The sequence below is a fragment of the Streptopelia decaocto genome (genome assembly GCF_964273445.1).
Source record: "Streptopelia decaocto genome assembly, chromosome: 3".
NCBI classification, from domain to species: domain Eukaryota; kingdom Metazoa; phylum Chordata; class Aves; order Columbiformes; family Columbidae; genus Streptopelia; species Streptopelia decaocto.
Window position 1 is genome coordinate 6,430,677 of NC_138656.1, and position 16,519 is coordinate 6,447,195.

The window sequence follows — 16,519 nt, forward strand, 5'->3', positions numbered from 1 at the left end:
GGAAAAAAACAGACATTGGTTTTCAGATCTCAGGATGAATTCTGCTGGGATGCTATATGCTCTATTTCCAGATGAAAATCTGGATGTCACTAAATACACTTAAATATCCCTGGTAGCTGGGATTTCTTCCTGGTAGCTTGCTTTCCCACAGAGGAGTCTCACTGGAAGGTCTCTGTTCCTCTAAGTCTTCAGCATTATGGAGGCCAGATTTCAAAACCATTCTCCTCTAATTTTAAGCTACGTTTCTAAATCATACTGGTTGTCATTTTTAAAATTGTAGGTATGTTTTACAACTCTATGGTAAAAACTTGAATTTTATTCAAGAAAATCTATAAAGGGATGAATGAAAAAACAAAGCACCAAAAAAACCTGGCAAAAAATAAAAAGTAACAAAGATAAGCTTAAAGCTGAGGAACTGAGTTCAGTCAAATTAATTCTTTTCTTTACCTCATTGTAATCAATCTGGATTTCAATTTATGGGAAGAAAACATCAGTTTCTACTAGCATAAATCTGACACCTTACACTATATTCCTACCAGAAGGCTAATACTTCATAACCTGCAAGTTAGTAGAAGAAAAAAATATAGCTTACCTGGAACCCATTTAATCTCCATTCCTATATCCTTTTCTTCCTGTTTTTTCTCTTTTTCTTGGATACTTTGCAAAAGTTCTCTGTACTTGGCGATTTGCTCTTCATCATCTTTCTGGCTTTTCCTGGGTTTGTCATCTTCTATTTCATGGCCTACATCACCACCTAGAAAGAGAGAGCAAAGGTATCACAGACAGATGTAAGAAAGTAATCAACTGAAGTTAATGTTTAGGAAACACACCTAAGGCACATACATTGTTCCTAAAAAACTTGCATCTATTATTGCCCCAAAGAGTAACCAGTTTTAAAATTCTCCTACTTATATGAAATAAAAATAACATCTGAAAAGACAAAGGAAAATTTGTCCAGCAAAGGAAATCATGATTTGACACAGTACCCTTTACTGCATTTTAAAATTATTAGTTTCAGAGTCCCTTTCAGAATAGTAGCACCTAAATCTCAAAAAATAGTTGTGTAAAGCAGTTTGAAAATACATTTTAACAAATAAACCTGTAACAGAGATAATTGTTCAATGCCTTAATCCGATTTAACAAATTAAACAAGATGGAAAGAGGTTTTCTTCTTCCTTTTTTTAGAAAAACAGAAACTACAATGTGACTTACAATAACCTTTCAAACAAGTGTTTTAGAGAGAACAGGCTTTTTTAAGGCTTTAAAGATGCTGCAGCTCCTTGAACCGTAGAAAACTAGGATTGGCAGGCTCCTTTTTTCTTTTTCTCTGGTTTAGCAGTAGCACCGTGCTTCCTACAATACCAAGTAGCACGGAATGAATAACCAGTGTCTAGAGAGACAGACCGCATTTTCAAGTTAACAGAGTGATCTCTGGTCTTTGGCTAAACCTGAGGTGTGGCACTGTTGTTCTCTTCCATATCCCAACACTGCAAGGAGCTGGTTGTTGGCTGGGAGCAGAAATCTTTACTGTTCAGTCCACCGCAGCTGCTTTTCCACTCTCCATCGGTAGCTGCGATCTAAGAGGAAAGCATCTGCTCCTGCAGCTAGCAAAAGGCTTTTGGTTTTCAAGGCTAAGAAGAAAAATGAGCCATTCTGTTGGTTTTTTCTTCCTGGACAAGTAACGGCTACTGATTTGTATTTATGACCACTTTTGTTAAGATTGCTAGGAGAAATTTAAGCAGCAACGCATATTGTCTTACTTTCTCATTGAGAGAAAACATGCATTTCTTTCATCAAACGCTCAACATCACCTTCAAAAAGTCCTTAAGAGCCTTTTCATTCTGTAAGCAAATAATACTTGACAACAGTTGTAAGAAAGGAAAATGAGCTGAATATGTTCTCCAAGTTTGTTCAGAGTTCAAATAACCTTGTCACCAGCTTTCAAGTATCATGCTGTAACGCACAACATGAGGAACCACTTTTGGATGGCTATTAAGGCAGTAATGCTTTCTGCCAATAGCTTGTTCAAAGACTTTTTGAACTAAACACACAAACAAAACACTCTGGTGCATTAACAGCTGCACTACAAGAGAAATACAATTAAGAGAAAAAAGCTTAAACTGTGAAGGAGAAAAGGGCAAAGGCTGATGAAGTTTACAGTATAAAATACAAGCACATTCTTAACATTTTCAAAGGAGGGTAGTAACAGAAATGCTAAAAGAATAATGAAAAAAAGTTAAAATCCTGAGGTGGGTCAGAAACATTCTGATACAATAGTTCATAGGGTTTGTTTTCAATAGCTCTAATTAATTAAAAATATTAAAAAATGCAGAGTCTCAATATACTGAATTGCTGTCAGCTGAGATTATCTTCTTGTAATTACAGTGTTTTGAAGAGATCATATTCTTAGTTTAAGAAGATTATCTTAAAATGGCTGAGTAAATGATTCGTCTTTTTTTTTTAAACTCGATCTTATAAAACTAAAGAGAGTAGAAAAATTGTAACAAACAACTATTGACAAGAGGTCTGCTGCAAAGCTGAGTTTCTTCTAAAGATGGAAAGATATAAAATTCTCCCTCATGATGTAACGGCACACCAGAAAATTCAGCTACTGATCTGCACGCTGATGCTCATACCATAAAAATGCACTAAATGTCCCAGTTCTACCCAGGGCAGTTACTCTAATTCAGACAGACACAAAAAATCCCTACTATGCATGTAGAACCACAGAATTAAAAATAAAAAGCTCTACACTCCAGCGTTCCAGAAGCAAGTCTGAGTTAGAGGTTATTGCATTGTATCACAGTATCACAGTATGTTTGGGATTGGAAGGGACCTCAAAAGATCATCTAGTCCAATCCCCCTGCTGGAGCAGGAACACCTAGGTGAGGTCGCACAGGAACATGTCCAGGCGGGTTTTGAATGTCTCCAGAGAAGGAGACTCCACCACTTCCCTGGGCAGCCTGTTCCAGTGCTCTGTCACCCTCACTGAGAAGAAGTTTCTTCTCAAATTTAAGTGGAACCTCTTGTGTTCCAGCTTGATCCCATTACCCCTTGTCCTATCATTGTTTGCCACCGAGAAGAGCCTGGCTCCATCCCCATGGCACTCACCCTTTATATATTTATAAACATTAATAAGGTCCCCCCTTAGTCTCCTCTTCTCCAAACTAAAGAGACCCAGCTCCCTCAGCCTTTCTTCATAAGGGAGGTGCTCCACTCCCTTAATCATCTTGGTTGCCCTACGCTGGACCCTCTCCAGCAGTTCCCTGTCCTTCTTGAACTGAGGGGGTACTACAGCATATGAAAAGGGGGTACTACAGCATATGAAAAACTAAAGTTGTTGAGCCCAGTCTTGAACCAGAAAATAGCGTGAACCAAAACTTTGGGTTTTAACCTCACTTTCCCACATTCTCAGCACTCTCTGAACAAGAAGTTGTGCAAATCCCATTAGTTCATCCAAATGATTATACAAAAGGACAAATTTTTGAATTCAAGGTAATCAAAATACACTTATTCAAAAGTATCACGGCAGACATCATTTCATAAAAGATTTTTATGCAGAAGACATACTAGAAGAGAATTCAAACAGACAGATAGCAATAAATGAATGGGAAGCACTACATTTGGGTTTTTTTGCAGCCTTTAAGCACCTGGCTGCACACGAGAGGTGATTATACATTCCTAGAGCCAAGATTAACACGCCTGCAATTAGAGCTGGCCCCAGTTGAGTCATTTCTGAGTAGGGGGACACTGGCCTGCAAAAACACACACAGATGTGTTCTTCAAGTCTATGTTACTGGACACCTCCAGCAGCTTGTGTGAACTTTTCAGAAAGAAAAGTGGAGATGACTCTTGTTCCTGGCCTTCCAAACACCTTCTAGTTTTCATTAAACATCACACCAACCCAAGACAAAAGCTCCTGCAAACGTGCTTTAGAAATGTCTCCAACACCTGCATCACTTGTGTCAAGCTCCTGATGCTTCACAGAAAAGGAAATAACCAGGTTGTGGTATTTCTTTTCTGTCCCATGGAATTCCACACAAGTTTGGCTAAATCATAAACTGCTAACTCCTCTTGCTAGCTTATTTCCTTAGGAAATATTTTAACAACACACCACAACTAAGCCAACAGAAATACTCTAAAAAGTCAGATCTTTGTTACTGTCGAAGCAGCAGTGATGCCTGGGAATGTCCAAAGCAGCTACACAGGAATAAGGAATAGAAACCAACTCCAATAATATCCTGTTCAATGCATTTTATAAATATCCATTGGATTCAGGGACAAAATTAAATAATTGCATGTTCTACCTCTGTCACCTTCCACTTCTTAGCTTTCCATAATAGTTCTAGCAAATATAAACACATATGAATACTGTTCATTTTTAAGACAGCATGAAGGACTGTACTGTCATGCAATAATTGCACCAAATAGATTTCAAAATTGTAAAAAGATTTAATAAATGGTCTGATTTTATTTAACATTCATCACTAAAAATAAGGTTAGCAGCATTATTTACAAAAGTCCGACTCCACCCAGCAACTCCTCTTTCCCAACAACTACATTTTGTTTCTCTATACTTGTGAAGTTTTAAGTTGCCCTGTGCAGAGTCAGGACTTGGACTCAATGATCCTCGAGGGCCCCTTCCCACTCAGGATATCCTATGATTCCACCATCAGGAACAGCTACTTAAAAATACACTGATAAAAGTATTTTGTCATACAGTCTATTCAGGTATTCTGTGTGGCTCTGTGAAGTAGAACAGCAGAAAAGATGTTGCTCTTGCAAAGATAACAAAAATCAGAATAAAAGCTTAGTCATAAAAACCATAATGCTTAATTTGACGCGCCATTTAAAATGCCATACACTAAGTCATTGGTGCTCGTGGTCAAAATCGCAATTTTGGGCTGGACTGGATTTGATGCACACCATAAACACTTCCTCTCTGGAACAAAGGCATCCAAGTAACAGAAAATTCAGAAGCCACGTAAAGGAGATACTTCATGCTATGAACCACAACATACCAGGTCACTGAAATACTTGACATTACAAAACTGTTGTATAATAGTAATACTAACATTCATGACATGCGTATTTTAATTCTAAAAATTCCATTAAAAACATATTAGATTGGGCCAACAAAAACCTGTTTATAAACAAAACATTTTAATAAGTTTTTTAAAAAAGTCCACAACATTTTTTCCGTCTTATCACAATGCAACATTTCCATTCAAACAGCTGACATTGATTTCTCCCGTTTGTGCATTGCCCATTTTGTCCCATTCCACATAATTCCACTGGACAGAATCCTGTCAGATGGAATCCTATTTTCTATCACATTAACTGCATGGATAAAAGGTCAGGAACACGCTGAAGAAATGGCAACATTATTTGTCTATTAACATCTGATTTTCCAAAACATCATTACAATCTAGACAGTTCCAGGTTTAAAATTTATTAGTGTAATGAGATTAGTTAAGGTCAACTTATTTTCCTTCCCAGCAATGGAAGTTTACTTTTTAAAATTTCAGAAATGTTGGCCACTTACAGATGCTGTAAGATGGAAATGCTTTCCCCTGCATCTACTGCTCCCAGTCAGATACTTTACTAAGCATTACTAGAGAAAATAAAGCTCACAATGGTGCAGTTTATAAGTGTGGTTTTATGTAAGGCAAGAAACAAACAGACATTAACCCTGCCAAGATATTGCCAAGCTGAGTTTGCTGCCAGAAGATTTCCCAACTGTATAACTGGAAAAATCTGTAATGTCCTTTTGCACGCTCCAAACTCATCTCCGACTCAACAACGTGCTTTAACGCAGTATAAATCAATTTTAACATCTGTTTGAAAGACCTGGCTAAGGTTTAATGACATTCTCTTTGCCTTGCAACTTAGGCTATATATTATTGAAGAAGATTGAATTTTAGAGTGAAAACAAGCAAGGTAATTGACCCTGTCTAGGCCACCCCACAAGCAGAGTCTTAGAGCAGCTTCTTCAGTCTCTCCTTGCCCTGCAGAGACTTTAGTAGGTGTATAGAGGGCCATGAGAGAATAAACCACTATATTAAACTATAAATAGATTTCCACAGTGAGCATCGTACCTAACTCTTTTAGTCACTAACCACTTCACATGTCAAACTAGGACTTTTCGTCTGAAACAGCAGCACCTCCAGTTCTATTGAAAATAATTAAATCTCAGAAACGTAGAGACTAAAGTAGGTATTGTCAAACTTGACAATGAAATGTCAAGGTATCCTGAAAAAAAGAAAGAGAGGGATAAAAGAAGAAGAAAAAATTATTTTACACTCAGAGGTGCAAGCTCCTAATTCAGAAAGCAGCTATTCAGGGGCTCAAACATTAGGGTAACTCCTAATCACCTACCATTTGGCAATTTTTGATTAGTGTTACTCAGACTTCTACAGAAAGGCAGCAGATCTTCATTCAGCACTGAATCAACAGAATAGCTAACGCATTTTCTACATAAATCACTCAGATGTACCAGAAAAACCAACTTTAACAGATTTATCATACCAACAATAAAGAAAATATGCCATGACTGGGATCTTGTTATTTGAAATCACTCACATTACAACCATAATACTTAATCAAACATTAATTACACCAGGTAAAGACATCTTGCAGAACAGAAATGGAAACTGGAAAGCTGTTTTAAGGCTAGGGTGATAATGCCTAAGTCAAACTCTCACTAACAAATCTAAGTAAGCTGTAACTTAAAATTCAGCTAATGTACTTTGTTTTCAAAAAGAATGTAATAATTTTGGGGTCGTGCTAGTGATATTATTTATTTGGAGAATCAGAATAGGGGTTGTGTAATTCATCTCAACAGTGGCTTTAGAGATATCATTTTAAAAACTAGTACATGTGTCTTATTGTCATGTGTAAAGAAGACTAGAAATGTGTATTTAACTCCAACAAACAAAAGAAGAAATAAAGAAAAACAAATGTTAAGTTCCAGTAAATTTAAAGAACTCTACAGCTTCCATGTTAACATGCCTGACCTACCAATCTTTTAAAAAGCATTCTTAGCATCTCCTAGTGTTCTGTCATCATTCCATTTATTTCCTAATTGAAAACAGCAAACAAAAAAATACTAATGTGCTCATCACCAATTTCCCTCCACCTTTAGGTCACACACAAAAAGTGTCACTTTTGGAGATGTTGAGCTCTGGAGGAAAGTTAGGTTATTTTCATAGTAGAACCTGAGCACGGCTTTTCTACAATAAGCATAATATTGTCCCTGTAAAAGATGACTTACAAAGCATTTTCTAAAGATACGGAATTTACACTTTCAAATAACTTGTGTTCAAACCACTGCAGCTAATGACTTTGTGGACAGCATTTATTAAAGCAAGTACCTTGCTGCTCTTCTTCCTCTTCTTCACTAGACGAAGCCAAGTAAGCTTGAAAATCCATGTCAAGAAGTTCATCTTTGTTAAAAGTTCTGCTGAGTGACGTTACTCGTTCGTGATCTGTCTCATCCCATGTGATTTCTACCTTAAAAATAAGAACACCACTTGTAGAAGCTGAAACACTAAAATTAAACATCGTAACTGTCTTTTTAGGGAAAATTACTGATACCTTCCATTTAAGCAGTAACATAAACCTGTTACTAATGTTCTCTACATCAATTAGCTATAATAACCATTTACCAAAATAAATTTAATTACAACTTCTAGGAATTTGTTCTACAATGAGTTTCAAGGAGTGAAAGAATGAAAAATTCTGCTCATGCAGTGAAGGGTTCTGTAACAGCAGGTCACACAACAAGAGATCTCTGTAAGCTAGATTTCCTTTGCAGCAGCAGACACTGATGCTGAAGCAGCCTTCCCTCCTCCAGCACTAACCCTCCTCCAGCACTAACTCATTCCTGGAATCAGGCACAGATTGCAACAGGGACAATGAAAGCGCTTGCACAATGGCACCCTCAACCAAAATATGAGACAAATCTGACTGAAAAATGACTTATTTCTCAACTAATCACTTCTTCAATCCGGTTCACTTCATGGCCAGATGAAAGTTTTGGCTGTCACATAAGAGAGTAGGAATGAAGAGCTGCAAGGAGGGAAAGCAGCTGTTCAAGCCCAGCACCACCACTAAAAAGGCTCTTGAGCTACACATAAATGCCCATTTTAGGCAAATTAGACAATTTAACTGTGAATAACAAAGTAATTCCATGTGCAACTTGTAATTGAAGTATAATGAGGTCAAAATGTAGTATTTAATTTGTAACAAAGAAGCCAAATTTCTTTTAAAATCCAAAACTTGATCTTATTTATGGGGTTGCAACTTGTAGCTCTGTAACATGCTTACATTTTTAATACGTTTGATGTCTTTATTTTGAAATGGTGAAGATAATCAGGGTTCTTTTTCCCACTACTTATATAATTCATAGCTTGACAACAAAACTAAACAAATTAGAAAAACATTACAAAAACATTGTAAAGATACCTTTGATGTCCCCATAGCTGCAGATGTGAAGTACTTTGGCTTATATGCAGCTACATTCACTTCTGAGGCTTCATCTTTTGGCTTATCATCAAATGTAACATTATCTGGAATAAATCTTAAATAAAACATAAAGCATGTTATTATTCAAATACACTGGAATAGCACAGTATAAACACTAAGCTTTTCATGAGCATGGTACATCAACGCGAAAGAATTTGCTAAAAGTTCATAAGCCTGAAAGGAAATAAAAGGACAAGTACTCCACACATAGGAGATTAACTCTCGAGCTTCTGCACAGCTATTCCACAGGTTGTTGACATATAATCTCACCATGCTGGGGAAGTAAAGTAAATGAATTTCAGTCTGGTATTGGCAGGGTCAGGGGTGGTTTTTTAGGTGTTTCGTTTGTTTGTTTTACGAATCATCTTTTCAGAAAGCTTAGTGTTAAAAATTCAGAAGAAAGAGTGAATAAAATAGAATTTGGGATCAGATAAATTAAAAAAATTGAACACACTTCAGGAAAGCCTGGTACATCATTAACATTACAATTAGTAGGGAAAAAAACGTTTAAAAGACCAAAGTCAGATATAATGATGGAGAAAGCCTTTGTGTACTGTATGAGAAATAACTTTTTAAATCATTGTAAATATAACATGATGAATACTATTCATTGTTAAAATATAACAAAGTAGAAGACTACAAAAAGCATTGGAGAATTTTAAACAGCTGTGGCTGTTGTAAAACATCTCTCTAGGTTTAAAAGCATGAAACATTACACGTTCATTTGGCAGAGATCATCATCTCCACAACAGTTCAAAGCAAATGAATTAAGCTCCTCTAGAAAATAATTCAAAGAAAAACAGTTATCTTTCACTGACTTCCAAGAGTGCCCATGACACAGGCCCCAGCAGCCAAAGCCAGCTTCTGTCAGTACTTATGATTTACTAACTTCTGCTCAGACTAGAAGGCTTTTTGGTAACAAAAGGAAATATTAACAATGAAGCACAACTATAATTTAAAATTCTTTCCCAAACGTGACTTTAGAAATATTACAGCTTCCAGCTCATTCGTAGGGGCTGGCATAGTAATCTACTGCAGCTTCATGACAACTGCAGCAATATTCTTGCCCTGCAATCCTGAAAAAAAGCCACTTCTGGACCCACGGCGGGAGATGGGACGAGCAGCACTAAGTTGTTTTGTTTTCTAAATCCTACCACTTAATTGTACAAAAAGGTTGAAGATACAATCACAACATGTCACTTGACTTATCTGAGAGTAATCTCTCTATGCAGAGAGCCTTTCAAACTTCTCATAGTCTTGTAAAAATGCTCAAAAAGAAGAAAAAGAGAATCAAAGGGGAACCTAACAACTCACTGGATGCCTAATTTATTTACATATCTCACTTTGGTTACAGGATAAAGACAATATAGTTTACTCCAAATTATTTTAAATTGGCTTTAATTCTCCCTCTCCTCCCCAGCCCAATATATAATAAAGCCACCGCTGGAGTTACCTCAGGTCTATGAAAGAACAGCTACTTTCAAATTCCAGTCCATCACATTCCTCATAAATCTTATTGGCTGTTTCAGGAGAATCACATTCTACCACTGCATAGAAGTATTTCAGTCGCTTAAATTGATACTCTCGCAGTTTTTCCCTATAAAGCCTGCAAAAGTGGGAAACAGCACAATTAAGTGAGCTGGCTTTAACAACTTTTCATTTGCAAAATATTTTAATTCAACTCATTAAAAACAGGCACCAAACACTCTCCGAATCTTATAATATGATTAGATGTTAAACAGCATGAAGTTCCACCAGTATCTATTCAGTTTTACACAAGTAAAAAGACAAATTCACACAGTTTTATTAAGTATACACTTTATCTGACTGTGCTTCCCACAGGCATTCTGAGGTTAGAGTCTCTGTACAGGTCGTAGAGTAGTGTCTCCGTGTGCCTCTCTGTAGGCCAGAGAAAGTAGCATTTAGTAGTTCCTATCAAGTTGTTTTGCAATTATCCTGGCTCTTAACACGGTTGATGAAAAAGATGTTCATACATAAGTCAGGGTACATGTTAAGAACTGTAAGAGAAACCAGGAGACTGTAAGGAGAGATCCTCATGCTAGAGCAAGGCAGTGTAGGAGTGATGAGTGAGAAAGTGGTACCTGTGAGAAAAAGAACTGGGATGCTAACCTGGGTAGCACAGGTGGTGGTGTCATAGAAAACATCAGCAAAAACAAAGCAGAAAAGAGACTGGGAAGCGGGTGAATTGGTGGAAGGGTGCAGGAGAGAGATCACAGGGCCGAGGTCCTGCCCCGTGGATTTAAACGGTGCGTACACAGGTACCACTGAGGAATCTCTGGAGTATTTGGGCTTCTGTTTGTTGTATTCCAGAATTTCTAGAATCCACTCTCTAGAACACTTCAGGATGCACCTTGGCGCACACAGTGCAGCTGACTTCAGCACGCACTCTGTGTTCATCATACAATTCCCTGATGCACTAGAGACTTTCTTCAAATACTTATTTTAGAATCATCAAGATTTTTCAAATATAGGACAGTCTAGAGGGATGTATTATCCAAAAGTGGCCCCAGTCAGGCTGCCAAACATCTGGAAATTCTGGGAAAATATAAAAGCAAAACCTCTCAAGTTCCATATAGACAAGACTTCCAAGCAGAACAAAAAGAAAAAAACAACACAAACCCAAAACAAAACAAAAACCAACATGCCTGAAGAAGCCTGGACAACAATAGGCCTGGAGAGCTCAGCCTAGTAAGGCAGGGCTGCTGCTGGTGGCATTCAAGAAATCTCAGCCTGGGAATTCTTGGCCTAAGTTAAGGTCCCTGTTGGTTATGCAGATAAAAATTTCGACAGTAAGCAAAAAAGGGAGTTTACTGCATGAATGGCAACTTGTAGAGAAGAAACACTATGTTAAGCTCTCCACACATTTGTTCAATTTTTTGTTCCAATCAGCTATATAATAATAATAATTTGGAACTCAATTATCAGCAAGCAAATTTTCTCAAGTTTCATTATAATGCATTTATTCAATGCATTGACCATGAATCAGGGCAGCGTTAAAATATCCCTTGAAAAAAAAAAAAAAACCATAAAATTAAGGCATCCACAGGGGACTGCCACATGAAATTTTGGAAACAGGAGTTGATTGGGATTTTCACTAAAAATGAGACATATTATCTCTCTCATCTGAAGATATACCCATCATTCTCTGTGGTATTCTCTGGAAGATCAAAGAGTTCCACAGGTCCTTTTTGTTCTTCTTCTTTCAATCTCTCTTTTCCAAATTCTGAAGGATAAATCTACAAATACAACAATAAGAAATTAATTTTTTTAACAGTAGCAGCATAATGTACTAATGTATTTTTTCTTAGTTGCACTAACACAAAAGTAAGAAAAAATATGTCCTGAAGCCTTTTAGACTTTATCTTTCTTCTCTAACTTCAGTAAAGGGATCAACTCCATAAACTTTAATACCCTCTTAACTTTAATTTACAGAAAAGATAGTACAATATAGAAACTGCTTATTAGGAATGAGAGTATTTTGGGAGAGATAAAACACAAAAGGAACCCTGATTTTGTCCATTTCACTGTGGCCCTTCCTAGAAAGGGGTATTTGACAAACATTTCTTCAGAAAACTGGAGGCAGATACTAAAAATGGAAAAATGTAACTTAACTGATCAGAATTCAACCAGTTTATTAATAACTCAAAAGTGGTGAAAAACAAGAAGTGTTGTGCAATGCGTTGGAAGGCATTTAGAAAATGCCAGATTTAAGGCTGGGCTAACTACCATAAAGACCACTGAACATTAAACTAGCAAGCTTTTTTTTACAATAAAATCCATTACTCCTTTTTTAAAAATCAGGTCTTACCTTAACAGAAAATGCCGTTCCTCCTTTGGGTGTGAAAGAATTAAATAGAGCCAGCAAATCCTTAGCCTTCAACCTATCCCAATCCATATTACAAACTGCCAATCTACTTGTAATCTGAACAGAAAGGGGAAGAAAAAAAGACAGACATAAAGTTCATAGGTTTAATTCCTGACTGCTATGGGGAATACACAATACTCTAGCAACTATCCTTGATGAAAATAAAAGTCATCAGTAAACTCTGCTGAAAAAAAACAAAGTAAGCATTTTCCGCAAGAGCTTCTATCACTTAAACAAAGGTCAGAAGCAGCAACCACTGGTGCAGATAAAAAAAGACATAATGATGCACCATAGAACAGACTGTACCAATCACAGATCTAATACTGCAGTTATGACATTAACATTTAAGATTTTGTTATCATGATAGCAATAGCAACTACTGTCACAGAGCAGCACTAGAGTACTGTGATTTCTTATACACTACTTGTGCTCAGTTTTAAAGTCTAATGATTTGTAAATCTCTTAATGTGCAAGTTAAAACACTAAATTAAAAAGAGAAAAAAAAACCATAGTGAACAAGAGCAATAGTATTTAAATTCTAGAATTTCTGAAAAGCTCAGTTGTTTGTTCTATCATTTATAGATAACTCATGTATCTACACATAAGCCTCTGCTTAGAGGGAAAGGAGACACTGGTGAAAACTGCAAGTCTCATTCTCAGCCAGTTTCATCATCGCTTGCATTTTGTAACTAAAGTGCTGAAAAACCTTCAGGAAAAATACCTCCACAAACTATTTCATAGATCATCTATAAGGAACTCATTATAATGTATGTTTCTGACTTTGTCATGTAGCAACTTTTCACATGCAGAACTATTATTACCTCATCTCCACGAGGGGCATCTTTATCCAGCTCACGCCACGAATGCTCGATCTCTGGCTCCTTTGGAAATATGTCATTTAAATCCTCATCATCCTCTGAGCTCGTTTCGATGTTCCCTATGCCTCTGGCTAGGTCAGGCCCACTACCACTTTCTTCATCGTCTTCTGAATCACTGTCTTCTTCATCCGTTTCCTCATCGTCTTCTTGCTCCTCTTCCTCGCCTGTTTCCCCATCATCTTCTGGCTCCTCTTCCTCGCCTGTTTCCCCGTCACTTTCAGGCTCTTCTGCCGATTCTGCACATTCAAAATCTTCACTTGCAGAAATGTCTTCCTTTAATTGTCTTTTACTGATGTCACGTTGATCATCGGTGTCTGTGCATATAGTCACTGAAAGATAAACATTAGGTATCTGTTTTCATGTTGTAATTACATATGATTCTTCACAAGGAAGAAAAAAAAAACCCTCAGGTTTTCTTCATACAGTCTTATAGACCCCTTGAAATATTTAACAATGCAGGAACAAATTATATCAGGGAAGTGCGAACATAAATCAGTATTGGCTCTTCAGCTTGTCTAAGCTATTGCTCTTTACGCCCACAATTGTACTATCACTCTTACACTCTGAGAAAATGTTAACCTGTTATTCTATTTATAAGCACAGAATCAAAAGGTAAAAGTCAGATTGCGATAATGCACATTATATGCATGCATAAGCAGTATAAAGAAAGCTTTTCTTCAAGTCACCAGTTCTCTCTACTGGCCTCTCATATGAATGGCTCGATGCTGCCATCCTTATGCTTTCAGTCAATAAGCACTGACAGGCAGAAGTATTCATGGTATCACACCTTATATTGCCACTCAGTTTGAAACTACAGTACTGTATATGCTACAATATGTTCTGCTTTTCTAACTGAACAACAATTTCAACTCCAACAATCTTACTGAAGAATCAGCACTAATTCCATCTCCGATTCCTCAGCAACACTGAATCCGAGTCAGTCAGCTATTTTACAACTGATCTTGAGAAAGATCTTCCATGGATAAAACCAAAGCAACAACGAAGAAAACACAGGCAAATTCTAGTTGTTATTTGAACAACTAACCTGATTCTTTTATTTTACCTCCTAGGGAACCGTCCCTCCTGGAAGCTTTAACTGATTTAGTATCGCTTGGCTGTGAAGACTTTAGCTTGTTTTGAACCGAAATAGATCCTCCTCCTGACGCATCTCCTTGCTTGGTTTCTCTTTTGTTTAAAACCTCCTTGTTTTCCCGAGGGCCATCAATTTCTGTTACAATTTTCTTAGAGTCCCCTTTCAAGTTGAATTTAGATGTAATTTTTTGTCCTTCCTTTTTAAGGTCATCCAGTTTTGTCACTACTGCACATGTTTGGTCCACCCCTTGTCTGTTCATTTGCCTCTCCTCGCTAGAGTGACCATCAGCAAGTACTTTTGCAGAATCTGCTTTTCCTTTAGGTTTAGCTTTTTTTTTCTTCTTTTTCTTTTCAGTGTGTTCTTTACTGTCATCTTCTGAAAGATCGGAGTCAGATTCTGACAGGGCATAAAATTTCCTGAGGTTCTCTGTAGAAGTATAGTTAACAGGGCGACCTCGTTTATCGACTGTATATTTCAGCTTAAATTTCTTGTCGTGAAACATAGCTCGGAATCGTTTGTCAATCTTGATTTTACGTTCTTTTTCTGGCATCTCCCAAAATCGGGGATCCCTAGCAACGCGGCTAAACCGCCCATCACTCAGTATTTCCTCTTGAGATGACATTTTGGATGCTGGTGAAGACTTGGACATCTATAATAAGAAAAAAAAAATTCTGATTAAAAAAAGCTTATTAATACAGATTTAGATATATAATTGAAAATGCATACAAATGAGCCACTTTCTGCACACAGATGACATACCGATTTTATTACAGAGTGGTACAAGTCTGGATGTTAGACCAAACTACCATACCAGCAATACAAAAGTCTCAGTCATTTATACAAAACTTTATATGCACTCCCTCAGGACAGTCCTATAGTGCTGACTGGTTATGGTACCTGCATGCAAGTTATACAACATTATTCTTACTACACATGCTCAGTGACTAGGGGTATTCTCCCGGAGGCAGGAAGCCTTCAACAAGGAGGTGTGGTTTTGGGTTAAAATGATATTGTAAAGAGCGAAGTTTACTTTAGGTTAAGCATGTCCACAAAATTTGGCAATAATCACTAGATACTCAAACTGTCCGTGGTTGACTTCTCAGTTCCGAGAGAGATTTTGTTATAGAATCATAGAATCATTTTGGTTGGAAGAGACCCTCAGGATCATTGAGTGCAACCATAACCTAACTCTGACAACTAAACCATGTCCCTAAGAACCTCGTCTAAACGCCGTTTAAACTCCTCCAGGGATGGTGACTCCACCACTTCCCTGGGCAGCCTGTTCCAGTGCTTCACAACCCTTTCCATGAAGGCATTTTTTCTAATATCCAGTCTGAACCTCCCCTGGCACAACTTGAGGCCATTTCATCTTGTTCTATCACTTGCTACTTGGGAGAAGAGACCAACCCCCTCCATGCTACAACCTCCTTTCAGGCAGTTGCAGACAGTGATAAGGTCTCCCCTCAGCCTCCTTTTCTCCAGGCTGAACAGCCCCAGGTTCCTCAGCTGCTCCTCATCACACTTGTGCTCCAGACGCCTCACCAGCCTCGTTGTCCTTCTCTGAACTCACTCTGGCACCTCAATGTCTTTCCTGTAGTGAGGGGCCCAAACCTGAACACAAGATTCGAGTTGTGGCCTCACCAGTGCCAAGTACAGTGAGGTTGTTCTACAATCGGAAGTTAATTACTGCCAGACATCAGTTACTAGTCTAAGATTAACTTTCCAGCAGGCCTCATGGTCGGTCTTTCGGCATTTCTAGCAACATCAGCGCGGCCCAGCAGCAGCACAGCCTTCTCTAAGGCGCTCCTTGCTCTGCGACCCAGCCGGCCACGGCACGACACCCCCGCCCCCTCACAGCCGCCGGCCGCCCCCTCACAGCCGCCCCCTCACAGCTCACGGCCGCCCCCTCACAGCTCACGGCCGCCCCCTCACAGCCCCCGGCCGCCCCCTCACAGCCCCCGGCCGCCCCCTCACAGCCCCCGGCCGCTCGCACCCACCGTCACCGGCCGCCGCCTCCTGCCCACCCGGCCACACTCCCTCACGCGGAGCCTCACACCCACAATCCACCGCGCGCTACGGTGGCCGCGACAGGACAAGCCCATCCCAGCCAATCACACGGCGCGACGGGCGCAAAGC

At 38.4% G+C, this 16,519-nt stretch overlaps 1 protein-coding gene across 2 annotated transcripts in view; it reads right to left on the reverse strand.

Annotated features, from left to right (window-relative positions):
* The window catches only part of ESF1 (ESF1 nucleolar pre-rRNA processing protein homolog), a 31,369-nt gene extending 14,911 nt beyond the window's left edge, over positions 1 to 16,458 (reverse strand). Inside the window, exons 1-9 of one of the 2 annotated variants that reach the window (XM_082049110.1) lie at positions 16,381 to 16,458; positions 14,354 to 15,032; positions 13,234 to 13,619; positions 12,356 to 12,469; positions 11,683 to 11,783; positions 9,980 to 10,132; positions 8,467 to 8,581; positions 7,374 to 7,512; positions 593 to 754 (exon numbers count right to left, since the gene is read on the reverse strand). In XM_082049110.1, the coding sequence (XP_081905236.1) occupies positions 593 to 754; positions 7,374 to 7,512; positions 8,467 to 8,581; positions 9,980 to 10,132; positions 11,683 to 11,783; positions 12,356 to 12,469; positions 13,234 to 13,619; positions 14,354 to 15,032 (1,849 nt within the window). In that variant the 5' untranslated portion in view covers positions 16,381 to 16,458. Of the gene's footprint in view, positions 1 to 592; positions 755 to 7,373; positions 7,513 to 8,466; positions 8,582 to 9,979; positions 10,133 to 11,682; positions 11,784 to 12,355; positions 12,470 to 13,233; positions 13,620 to 14,335; positions 15,033 to 16,380 lie in introns of both variants that reach the window. The other variant, XM_082049109.1, reaches the window with a different exon arrangement.
* Between the last annotated feature and the right edge of the window lie 61 nt (positions 16,459 to 16,519).